The sequence below is a fragment of the Sorex araneus genome, chromosome 4, assembly GCF_027595985.1.
Source record: "Sorex araneus isolate mSorAra2 chromosome 4, mSorAra2.pri, whole genome shotgun sequence".
Taxonomy (NCBI): Eukaryota; Metazoa; Chordata; class Mammalia; order Eulipotyphla; family Soricidae; genus Sorex; species Sorex araneus.
Window position 1 is genome coordinate 64,631,385 of NC_073305.1, and position 13,212 is coordinate 64,644,596.

General features: G+C 38.1%; 1 protein-coding gene across 1 annotated transcript in view; it reads right to left on the bottom strand.

Moving 5' to 3' along the window:
* SUCLG2 (succinate-CoA ligase GDP-forming subunit beta) overlaps positions 1–13,212 on the bottom strand; it is a 366,012-nt gene that overhangs the window by 139,506 nt on the left and 213,294 nt on the right. The window contains exon 7 of the mRNA XM_004612784.2: positions 10,531–10,627. Within this exon, the coding sequence (XP_004612841.2) occupies positions 10,531–10,627 (97 nt within the window). The remainder of the gene's footprint in view (positions 1–10,530; positions 10,628–13,212) is intronic.

Consider the following 13,212-nt stretch of genomic DNA (forward strand, 5'->3'; position numbering starts at 1 on the left):
ATTTACAAGCTACTTGAGCCAGAACATAATTAATGGATATGTATGCAAAGTTCAGAAGGCAGCCACAGCTAAATGTCTGCAAAAGTCAGACTTTCAAGAAATGCTTTTTCTCAGAGCATGATATACTAAAGAGTAGGAAATAGTTATTTATTTGAGGACCAGTTTGAGAACATTTATAGTTAATGCTGCACTTGAGAACGGGGACTGTGGACAAAAAGGGGGAAGAACAGAAGTAGATTAAAAGTCCATCAACAAGTACTATATATGTGAAATTAAATACACACATATTATATATATACATATATACATATATAGACACATATACGTTATACATACATATATACATATATATTGTTCCCCCTTTTCTTTTTTTTTTTTGCTTTTTTGGTAACACCCGGCAATGCTCAGGGGTTACTCCTATCTTTGCACTCAGGAATTACTCCTGGCGGTGCCCGGGAGATCATATGGGATGCTGGGAATGGAACCTGGGTCAGCCACGTGCAAGGCAAACACCCTACCCGCTATGCTATCTCACCAGCCCCTAAATTGTTCCCTCTTATAGAGAAATCTAAACTATATAATTAGGTCCAAATATGTTATGTCTGAGAGATTTGAGACTTAAAAAAATAACATAAATAGAAAGTAAGGGGACATCTCAGTTCTAGAAATAAGTCTATCACTATTCAGTCAAAACAGAGGACCTAAACCAAACTCCCATACTCACAGTCAAACTTTTATTTTATTTTATTATTTTGCTTTTTGGGTCACACCTGGCGATACACAGGGGTGACTCCTGGTTTTGCACTCGGGAATTACCCTTGGTGGTGCTCAAGGGACCATATGGTATGCTGGGAATTGAACCTGTGTTGGCTGCGTTCAAGGCAAACACCCTACCTGCTGTGCTATCACTCCAGCCCCTTATTTTATTTTTTTAAGTGGGAGAAGATAAAGCACTTTCATGGCATATATGTACTGTCTTAGACACATATTTGTTATACCTGCTTACCATTTAAAAACTAGTCCTCAGTGTACAAAGTTCTTAGTAAAAGACTAAGTTGAGGTAGTAAGGTGACTGCTGTATTGTTGTACCACCTGAAAGCTTTCCCTAGAATTTGCAAAGCTCTGTAACAAGAACCTTTTTATGAAGAATCCTGGTAGGAAGAACAACTCTTGCATAGACTCTGACACTTTCCAGTGAGAAAGCTATTGCCTATCCAATCCCATCGATTCTGTATGCAAAATGGGTTAGGACGTATTGTCTACTGCCTGAGGGTGATGCAAGTTGAGGCAACTTGCCAATGGTGTGAGCTCTCAAATGGCTGGCACTCCACTCATTAGTTTTATTTTAATTTGGGGAGCTACACTCAGAAGTACTCAGGGTTGATTCCTGGCTCTGCCTGGGCAATACTTCTGGAAAGCTCCCATGGGCCCTTAGAGATGCTGGGGATCAAAGCCAAGTCAGCCACAAGTCAGGCAAGCACCCTAACCTCTGTACAATCTCTACAACGTGACTGCTGCCACAGTCCCCAGGCCCAGGGCATCGGGCACTGTGCTCTCTATGCCCATAACGTACCAAAGCTGGACCCTAGGGTCTAGAAATCTCTCAGTTCCTATCACTCAAAACTATTCTAATCAAGATTTGCAATAGGCATGAATCTAAAGTAATACCTACTGGACTTCACATATATGTATATGGATTACCTTCAGTTTTCAATATATGTCATTTTCTGAATAAAAATAATTAGAAAACAGGGCTATTTTTAGTGACTGGAATTAATTTCACTTTCTGAGTGATGGAAGTGATATTTTTCCCTAAATACGGGGGTAAAAGAGAAGCCTCAAACCACACCTTACCTTTGCATAGTCAACATTATTAAGATCAGTTTAAAAAAAAAATAAATCCCCAAATGAGCATTTAAGTTAGCGGTGATAAAATATAGTTCAGCAAAACCGTTTCAGTTTTCTACCTTTGGGCTGTACTCAACAGTGCTCAGGGTCTGTCTACTTAAAGGCTCAGTGCTTGAGGGTCACTTTTGCCTGTGCTCAGGAGATCATGGGTTACCAGGGATCAAACCCAGCCTACGTATTCGAGCCCTGTCTTCAGCCCGCCGTGCTGTCTCTCTGATCTCACTGCCTATTTCTATAATGACGACTACACTGGGATGCAGGTGCCCATTTATTTTTATATTTCGGTGGCTGCTGTCTCAGGGCAACAGCAGGGATGAGGAGTGGCAATCAAGATACACTGTGGCCACAAACCCCCAAATATTTGCTAAGCAGCCCTGCTCAAGGTTGCCAGTCCTTAGAAAAGGACAGTTCTTATCACATCTGTATCCTGTTTTAATAACTGATGTAAACATTATTTTTTTCTGGTAAAAGGGAAGCTTAGAAAAATGCACCCTCTTAGCATAAAAACGAAATCTAGAAAACTGATAAACAAAGATCTGCAGGTTTTCCAAAGGAGTAGATGAATCCTTGAATACTGAGTGAGTCTTTGATGTTTATTTTCCCCTGGAAGGTCTCTTCCGGTACACTTTTAGAAGCAGTGTGTTAAAAATGGATTGATGTCTGTGTCAACAGCAGAGCAATAAAGTAAACTTGCTTGCTCAACTCTTATCTTTTTCATTTAATAAAACACAAACTGTGGTAAAATATATATTTTTGGAGTTCTCAAGTTTGGTTCAGACACTCAGATTTGAAATGTCACATTAATGAAATCTCAGCTCCACAGAAAATTCATCTTGAACAAAGACCATTCTGTACACAATGGGGGTGAAAAAACACACCTATTAATATTTATAAAACAATTTTCACCATCAAAAGCACATTGTTACATGCTTGATAGATTATACAAATGAATTTTCCTCTGAACAAATATCAAAGAGAACGGTGGCACTTATATTCGTAGGGCGTTTTTGTTGTCTTGTTTAGTGGTGTGAGATTGTGCTAGCTGCTAATTCAACCACCTCCAGAAAGAGCATGACTGGCAGTTAGAGACCTATGACCCCAGGGTTTTAACAGAAGAATGTGCCACAGAACTGAACAAGATAAAAATACATTTCAGAGGGGAGACGCGCGCATAAAAGAAACAGAGAAACAGCATGAAATAAGGCTGTCATAATTAGTTTGAAAAATAATCTGTCTTCAAGCAACTTACTACATTTGATTTGTGATAAATAAGCATAATGTGCTTTTGAAATGCGCTTTGCCAAGATGGCCTTAAAATGCTGATACTTACAAATTAGTCCCACTTTCCATTAAATATTGATGTTCCAAGAGTTGCATACTTTTGAGAACTTTAGTTGCCGTGAAAAGAGAAAATAGATGGGAGGGTGGGAGCGGGGGCTCGAGGGAGAGGCAGAGAACTGAAAAGGTTCTTGAAAATAGAGTCTTGTGTATAAAGAGAGAAACAGAGAAACACCCACTAACAACATGGGCTCTTGCTAGCGTGAAGCAACAGGGTGGTTATTTAGGGAAATTAATCTGAATAAAGGAATCTGGTGTGCCTGTTAGCTTTGATCACCCAGTGGTCTTTGATTCTCACAGACTCTAAGTCACATTGCCAATTTTTTTTCCCCTGAACATTGCCGAAGTTTTAAATCAGGTCTCTTATTCTTTTAGATCAGTTAGTGGATTTGGATTCCAATGAATGGAGAAGCTTAAGCAAAGGCTTTTAAAAATATTTTTTAAGGGCCAGAAAGGCAGTAGAGTGGGTAGGGCAATCACCTTTTATACAGTCAAGATGGGGTTCAATACCTGGCACTCCATATGGTCCCCTAAACTTTACCAGGAGAAATCCCTGACCACAGAACCAGGAGTAAGTCCTGGGTACCATCTGATGCTGGGCCTAAACTAATGAAAAAAATCCTCACAAGTAATCTTTATTTATTTATTTTTGGTCATTATTATGGTAGACACATCTGCCCACTCCCAGTCATGCTGAAGGACACCAGGGTCATGCCCAGTTCTTGGAGCTGTTGAATCATAAGAGATTAGTACTCCAGGGTTGTGCATCTGTTACACATGTGCTTGACGACCTGAGCCACATATTTGGTCTCTTGAACAGAAGATTTTAATTTCTCGACTAATGTTCAGTAAGATAAATTTTTTTTGCTGGGGGCAGGGCACTGTAAGCATCATTAGATGTATAGTGGCATCACTGTCCTTCACATATTAGGATGACATATCATCCTTCAGTCCAAGTTATGATTTAAAAAGAGTAAATGTACAGTGGTGTCTATTTTGCAATATGCACATGAATGAAATCAAAATATTATATATTCATTATTTTCACTCAATAAATATTATTTTTTCCAAACACTGCCACACCTTCCCCAGGAAACAAAACATCTACTCTCCCCACAGAAAAATCCTGAAACATAGTTTTCTGGAGCAATGGACAAGTTTCACTTGGGGGGCGGCTCAGCATTGCAACTGACTGTGCTACGGGGTTGTTGGGGATTGACCCATAAGTCAGCCACGGGCAGAGAATGTTCCTTCACCTCTGTACTACCTTTCTGGCCCTGAAGTGGGGCAGAGGTTGGGCTATATCCAGTGGTGCTCAGAGGCATTCCTGGGTGTTTGCTCAGGAGTGAATTCTGACAGAGATTTAGACCAGGATTACAGAGATAGATGCAAGGCAAGTGCTTTAACCACTGTACTATTGCTTAGGTCCAGAAAAATACTGATTTAAAGAAAATAAAGGAAAGAATCAGTGTGTAGGAACATTAAGATGAAAGTGGGAAAAATAAATTGCGATAAAAACGTTCAAGGTGGCTTGAACAAAATAAGATGAAAGGTACACGAGCAAATAATAATAAAGAGAACTATTTGACCACAGGAAAAAATGAATGAGTTTTCGCACTGCAATTGAACATTGAAAGAAAAATAATCTCACTATATTTTTTCAAAGTTTGATTTTTTTTAAAGTTCTCTTAGAGAAATGTGAGGGAAGAGAGAAAACTGTGTGTTCAAGAGAGAATACAGGCCTCCCCAGAGTGGAAAAGATAACTCTCTTTTACTATTTAAAAGTGTATCTGCTCAAAGTAGACCAAAGACCTCAATCTCAGACCTGAATTCATAAGATACATGGAGGGAAAATGTATCCCAAACCTTCCATGATATTGAAGCTAAAGGTATCTTTAGGGATGAAACACCAATGAAGAAGCAGTGGAAACAAACAAATACAAATTGAACTACATTAAACTAAGAAGCTTTCCCACCTCAAAAGAAACAGTGATCAAAATACAAAGAGAATCCAGGGACTGGGAAAGAATATTTGCCCAATGCCCATCAGATAAGGGGTTAATATCCAGAATATAAAGACATGAGTAAAACTGTAGCACTGCAGCACTGTTGTCTCATTGTTCATCAATTTGCTCGAGAGGGCACCAGTAACATCTCCATTGAATACACCACGGGTATCCTGCCAGGCTCTGCCATGCAGGAGGGATACCCCTGGTAGCTTGTCAGGCTCTACGAGAGGGATGGAGGAATCAAACCTGGGTCGTCCGCATGCAAGGCAAAGACCCTACCCACTGTGCTATTGCTCCAGCCAGTTAAACTGTATAAGAAAAAATCTCCAAGCCCATCAAAAAGTAGAGAGAAAATGAACACCCAAAAGGCACACGGATAAATGTTCTACATCACTAATCATCAGGGAGATGCAAATCAAAACAACAATGAGATATCATCTGACATCACAGAGACTGGCACACATCAAAAAAGAACATGAACAACCAGTGCTAGCATGGATGTGGAAAGAGACTCTTCATTGTTGGTGGGAATGCCGACTGGTCCAGCCTTTTTGGAAAACAATACGGCTGTTTCTTAAAGAACTAGAAATTGAGCTACCATATGACCCCACAATACCACTTTGGGAACATATTCCAAGGGTGCAAAAAAAAAAAAACACAGCAGAAATAACATCTGCACCTGTCTGTTCACTGCTGCACTGATCACAATAGTCAAAATTTGGAAATAATCTGAGTGCCTGACAACAGATGGCTGGTTAAAGAAGCTATTACATATGTACACAATGGAATACTATGCAGCTGTTAGAAAAGATGAAGTCATGAAATTTGCTTATAAGTGGATGGATATGGAGAGTATCATGCTGAGTGAAATAAGTAAAAAAAGAGAGGGACAAACATAGAATGACTACTCATTTGTGGAATATAAAATACCATAACACAAGACCCAAGGACAGCAGAGACAAGGGCCAGGAATATTGCTCCATGATTGAAAGCCTGCCTCATGAGCTGGAGGAGAAGGTAGCTGGAATAGAGAAGGGATAATTAAGTCAATGATGGTTGGAGGGATCATTCGGGATAGGAAATGTGTGCTGAAAGTAGATAAAGGATCAAACATCATGGCCTCTTAGTATCTGGATTGCAAAGCATAATGCCCCAAAGTAGAGAGAGAGGAAGAAGAAAACTGCCTGCCATAGAGCGGGGGTGTGGTCGGATGGGGGTGGTGGGAGGGATACTGGGGACATTGGTGGTGAAGAATATGTACTGGTGGAGGGATGAGTTGTTTGATCATTTTATGACTGAAACCCAATCATGAAAATCTGTAACTGTATCATTCTCCTATAGAACATAATTCAGCTCAATAACTGGGTAGGTATGAAGATGTGACCTGAGCAGGGCCAGTTAGAATCACCTGAAAGTACTGCTCTGGTTGCTGGAGCAGAGATATGACCTGGGTGTCTACTTTGCTGCAGTCAGTTCCTGAGAGTCTGATGACAAGGAAGTAGATTTTGATATGTCTGGAAGAACTAGAAAGTTCCTGATTTCTTTCATGCCTTAATCCACTGGTTTAAGGAAAAAATTAGAATGCTAAAATTAAGTATTGGGGCTGGAGCAATAGCACAGCAGGTAGGGCGTTTGCCTTGCAGGCGGCCGACCCGGGTTTGAGTCCCAGCATCCCATATGGTCCCCTGAGCACCACCAGGGGTGGATCCTGAGTGCAGAGCCAGGAGTAACCCCTGTGCACCATCAGGTGTGACCCCAAAAGCAAAAAATAAATAAAATAAAATAAAATTAAGTATTAAGGGGAAACTAAAATGCTAAGTATAAAAGCAAAATAATACTTCTAAACTCTCAACACTTTTTTTGAAAACAAAAACTAGGCTGATATAGGTTTTTATCACTATCACTATTCGTATGCTGGTTAATAGGAACCGAATTACATTCATCAGTACTAGAAAATTATAATCTTTGAATTAGATTATTACCCACATTGAAAACAAAATTGGTTCTTGAATTGTAATTCTTTCTCCAGGCCAAAATTTCCCCATGGGTGACCTAGCAGCACCGAAGTTATCAGGCAATTGCTCTTCATTCAACCAGGTATTATCTACTATGCAAACAGATGACAAATCACCAAGGTTATTAAAAAAAAAACTGTTCCTAATCAAGCTATTAAGTATTGAAGAATTTTTCTTTCTCAGAGAGAAAAAAGAATAATGATGAATAAAATAAACATGCTTGGCATGATATTTAGAACTTTTAAAATTCCAAATCAGAAGAATAATTTATTAAAGATTTACAGTGAAAGGATATATGTCATCCTACAATTGACATAAATACAAAGAATTAAAATGTTCAGTTTATAAATATTCAGATTATCAGTATAGCTAATATAAATGACTGTTTTTCCAGGGTCTAAATAAAGGGTTGCTTTAGGGTATTGTGACAACGATGAAGATCAATCTGTACATCTGTATATTTGGCCATTAATTAACAATTCCTAATTGGGTTTAATTTGACTACTGCTCATTAGAGTTATAAACCAACACACTCTTTTAATTGTGACTATAATTTAATAGCTCAATGTTTATGGTACAATGAACAAATTAATAGCCAAAGATAATTTACTCCTAAAATATCACATTAAGACATGGTTTTTAATGAACTGTACACATGGAATATACTTTATGATTATTTCTTCCCAAAAGCTCAAGAATTTTTTTCATTTAATAACTAGGAAGAGAATTTTCTTTTCATGATTCTTTATACACATTATCCAGAAGTTCCTCAATTCCCTGATACCTACAGCCATACCACAATCTGACTGATAACTTACCAAAGGACTGAATGAAAAGAGCATCACCACCTGAGTTTTATCCGAAGCCATGGTTGAATTTTCAATATTTCTAATATAAAATAACAATGTGTCTTGTGCAGCCTACTTAGAAAAGCAATATATGACCTTTAAGGACTTATACTGAACTTTCTCTTTCATTTCTTAGATTTAATTATCAGTCACTCTCTAAAACAAGAATTTTGATTGATATTCCAATACAGGAAACCACTTTCAGGTCACTCTGATGAAGGCAAATTAATAGTCTAAGAAGGACACAGTTGAAAAGTAATCCGTTGAAAAGAAAGTCACCCTCATGCACCAGAATCAGCATGGTACTGATTCACAGAGGAGGATGTTCAAAGAGGAATAAGTCCCAGCTCTGGCAAATTGTTTTCCCCCTGGGGGTCCAATTCTTTTTTCCAGTTCTTATAAAGAGACTATGATAGCTGCTAATTTTAGAGAGTTGTGATAAACAATGAGAAATGATACAAGCAGGAACCAGGAAGACAGCTAAGGGGTCAGGGATGCAGGTTTGCATGTGTGGGACTCTGACTTAACCCCAGTACTGCATGAATCCATAGGTACAGAGCAGAAAGTGTCTGAGCGCTGCCGAGAGAACTTTGGCAGTGTCAGGCACTGTGAATATGAGTATCATTGCATCCTTTTGCCTAGTATGAAATTAGCTAGTCCAAATATTCTTGGGAGTGGCCTTAGGGTTTTGTGAAAATTGCTTGGGCCCCAGAAGAAGAATGAAACTTTATCAAATTGCTTGAAATACCAGTCATAAAATAGCAATTTTCTCCTTCCCTTTCCTTTCTAAATGAAATACTAAAGTTAAATAGAAAGTTCATAGTTAAATAAATGAATGGAGACGTTACTGGAGCCTGCTTGAGCAAATAGATGAACAATGGGATGACAAGTGATACAAGTGATAGTTAAATAGAAATTGAAACATACTTATGAATTTAAACAATTTTAAACATATTTATGAATAAAGATAATTTGCTTATAAATGACCTAATAAATTTTAATCTGATGGTCCCTTATATAAGATATGAAATTTATTATTTTCAATAGCTTTATGAAATCTGCATCTCTTCTGAACCACTGCCATCCCAAACAGGGCTCAGAATAGCTGGGTGCTATTCTCGGCTGTAGGAAGTCAGCTAAGCTTGTAGTTCAGTATTTGAGTCAGAGAATGCAGTGCTACGGGGTTCTGTAATACCACAGACCACCTGGGCCACCCTAGAATTTCTTGGGAGGCAGTGGGCTGCTGGGGATTGAATTCACGTCTGTGCATGCGTACAAGGCACACTCCCACCCCCTTACTATCTCTCACATGTTGCTGACCAACATTTATGATTCCTGGCACAGGCACATATTCTATCTTACACACACATACACACACACACAAACAGAATCATATTATTCTGACAACAGGTCTATAAGATAATTAACATCTTTTACTACTCCTTTAAAGATTAAAAGTCTACTGGCTAGTTAAGACTGTTACTGGAAAATAGAAGATTCAGAACTTGAATCCAGGCCTTTCTGGGGTCCAAGGACATAATATTTATGTTTTCTGAGTCTGAGTTTACACTAAAATGTTTCTGACATATGCTCAGGAGAAAGTACTTGTACTGTCCACATTCACTTACAACTTGGGTATATTTTTCCATACAATAAAAATATTCCTTTTTACTAACTACACACAACATACTTAGAAACATGCAAGAGTTTGGGAGTTAAATGAGCTAAAACTGACAAAGTTCATGGAATCTACAATACAATCTATAAAACTCTATGTATTGACCTGATATTCCATGTACAACTCAAAAGACACACAAATATTCATATGGATTTGAATAACTTATTAACAAGAACACTGAACTCCTGCTTATGTATGTAAGATACAGTGCAATAGTGGACTATGCAAAAATATAAAAATCCTTATGTTATGGACAGGAAATTCTTTCCCCAAAGAAAGAGCTCCTTGTTCCATCTGCAGTAGAAGTACTAAGGTGAAAGAGTATGATAGTGGGATAATAGGGATTTGAGCATAATAACAGCCTAATCTGACCACTTACACAAGCTGACAAAAAATAGCTTCCCAATATTCATGTTCCATAAAAACAAGTGCACTATTACATCCATGTAAGGTGGCTATTCTCATCCAAATCTTTACCACTGTAGCAGAAATGCCTGAAAATTAGGGAATGACCATGGAAGGTTATCTCTAAATCAACAAGCTTTCACTAATGTATTAGTGTTTGGCTACAAATTCAAGTGTTATAATGTTAAATTAGAATTGAGAGTACATGAAATCATGGCAAAAATTAAATTACTTAAAAAAATGCAAAACTGCTGCTAAAGTCTTTTTGTTCAATTTAATTTGTGGTTTGAATAATAATTATATTCATTTGTTTTCTCTATTTTTTTTACCTTGTCCTTCTGGGGTTTCACCAAAGGGATTCACTTCCACCTGAGTAGCATCAATTTTCAGGAAGAGATTGTACAACTTCTTGATTTGATCTGCAGCCTATATGTAACCAAGCAAAATAAAATTAAGACAGTAAAAAAAAATTCTTTTTTTTGAATTAATAAAGTCTTTAAAGTCATAAGTGGCACCTTTGGGCCTGGAAGATAGTACAGCAGGTCTGGTGTTTGCCTCGCATGAGGCTGACCCAGGTTCAATTCTCGGTACCACGTATGGTCCCTGAAGTCCCACCAGGAGTGGTCCCTGAGCACAGAGCCAGGAATAAGACATGAGCACTGCCAGTTATGCCCCTCCCCCCCAAAAAAAAAGTGGTTGCTTTATTTTCAGTTATGTTTTATAAAGGAAAAGACATCAGTAGATATTGCTTAACTTACCACAAAATATGAAAATAGACCATTATCAAGAAAAAAAATCTTCAATAAGAACTAAAAAACACTGCTAATCTTTTCGTTCATTATCATATCCCTATTAGTCATGCTATACTGTAGCATAAACTAAAATCATTGAAACAAACAAGTTATAATTAAGTAAAAGGTAAGCATAATTTTGAGGGTTCATAATGTCTGCATTTTTTCCTTATTAAGTTTAAATATAATACTTGTTTATATTCATCCATCCAAACCTATAATCTGTGAGACAGCAATTACTGATCATCTAACAGAGATTGTTGCAAGACAAGACAAAAGTCTTACACAACACAGTTACTGAAAAGCATGGTTTAAAATGAAAGCAGTTTATGCTGAAGGAACAAAGAACAAGAATAAGAATATCCCAGGTTTTTTTTGCTTATATACCCTGAATTCACTTTAATCATTCTTTTGAAATTCATTCTTTCTTTTCTGTGGAGGTGGCTCCATCGCCTGTATGAAAGCACACTGGCACTGGTAGGGGAAGGAGCCATGGACGTGGTCAGCCACCCACCAAAACACTCACACCCACTGAGAACGAGGTCTGGAAGGCAACACAGCAAGAATGCGATCATGGCTGGATGGTGGGGAAGCAGTTGTTATTCTTTCCTATATCTTATTTCTTGGCTCCTCATTTTTTTCTCACTCACCATCCCAGCCCTGAAATTATTTACCCTCAAATCCATTTCTAGTGTTTTCTCATTATTTCTTTTATCAGAAGCTGGCAGTTGAAGGATGAGTTTCCAAAGTACCTGGGGTAGCCGGCTTCCAACTCCAGTCAATAAAAAGTCATAGAGATCTATAGGAGGTGGAGGAGAAATAGGGGCTACTTATATTCCTTTCTGTCTGCCTTTGGATTTTCCCCCAGCGCCATCTTCCACTCCCACATCAGTGGTCTGCCTGCATTTCAGCTTCTGAATCCCAGGTTCCGTGAGATCATAGGCTCTCTGCTCCTGGAACATGCAGGGAGCTGCGATCTCCTGCTGCAGTTCAGATCTACATTGTCTCTCTGGGCTCCTACATGTCTCAGATCTTGCTGCATCTATGGAACTAATTCTCTAGAAACAAGTCCTGCTGTTGTAAATACCAAGAGTGTTTTCTTTTTTCCAGCACTGTCTGAAGAACTGCTCGTGATACAATGTTATCTCCATTTATTTTGTGTCTAATTAAAAACTCCCTTAAATCCTAATTTTAAATCTAGTGGACGTAAATGAACAACATGCATAATGATTAATTCTATTTTTATATTTCCTTTGCAGGAAGAGATAATACACATATAGGACACAACGTTCCCCAGATATATAAAGGTCTCCTCTGACTTTTGTGGACTCCTCACTGTCTATCTTACCAGCTTCTTATCCTACAGAGTCATATAACAGATTGGTACTTCAGTAAGAGATAGTCTAGGCTATGCAATCTTTCATGTAATATGAAATGCATAGTCTTCTTTCATTGTTCATAAACTTGAAATCAAATTTAAGGTCTTCGCCTTATTTCTTTAATAGGTTTGAGAGATTTTCAAGAGCACAGTGATATACTCATCTTGCTTTTGTTTAGCTTCAGCTTCTGGTGCAATTTGGGGGAACAGACAAAGTCTCATGTCTGCTCTGTATCACACTTGGAGATGCAAGGCAGGGCCAGGGACAGGACTCAGGGCCTCAATCAAGGAAAAGCAAGAACTCAAACAATGATTCACATGCCTAGGTCCTTTCTTACAAATGGCTGCATAATATCTTACTGTATAGCTGCATTGTTATGTGCTTAATCTGTCTCTTAAACAATGGTTTCTGATAGCTGATATCAATTAAAAAATGCAGCCTCTACACACACAGGCATATATTCAAGTATACATGCGATGTGTGTGCCTGTGCATGTACACACATACACACACACGCACCATATGGGTGATTACAAAACTAGAGGATAAATGTCCTAATGTGGAACAAAACACAGGTTTGAAATTTAAAATTTAAATTCACATTTAAAACCATAAAAGATTCCATTCAATTGCTCTTAGAAGATATACCCTAAATTTCCTTCCATAAACCAATCAGTAATAAAAGAATCTCTACTCACAACTACCAGTTAGTTAGATCTTTGCTACTTAAAATGTATAGCAAATACACTGCTGTAATTGAATCACCCTTATTTTGAACAAACTTATGCATTATTCTGTGAACCTAAGAAATATTTAAACTCCTTTTCTGTGAATTTTGACCA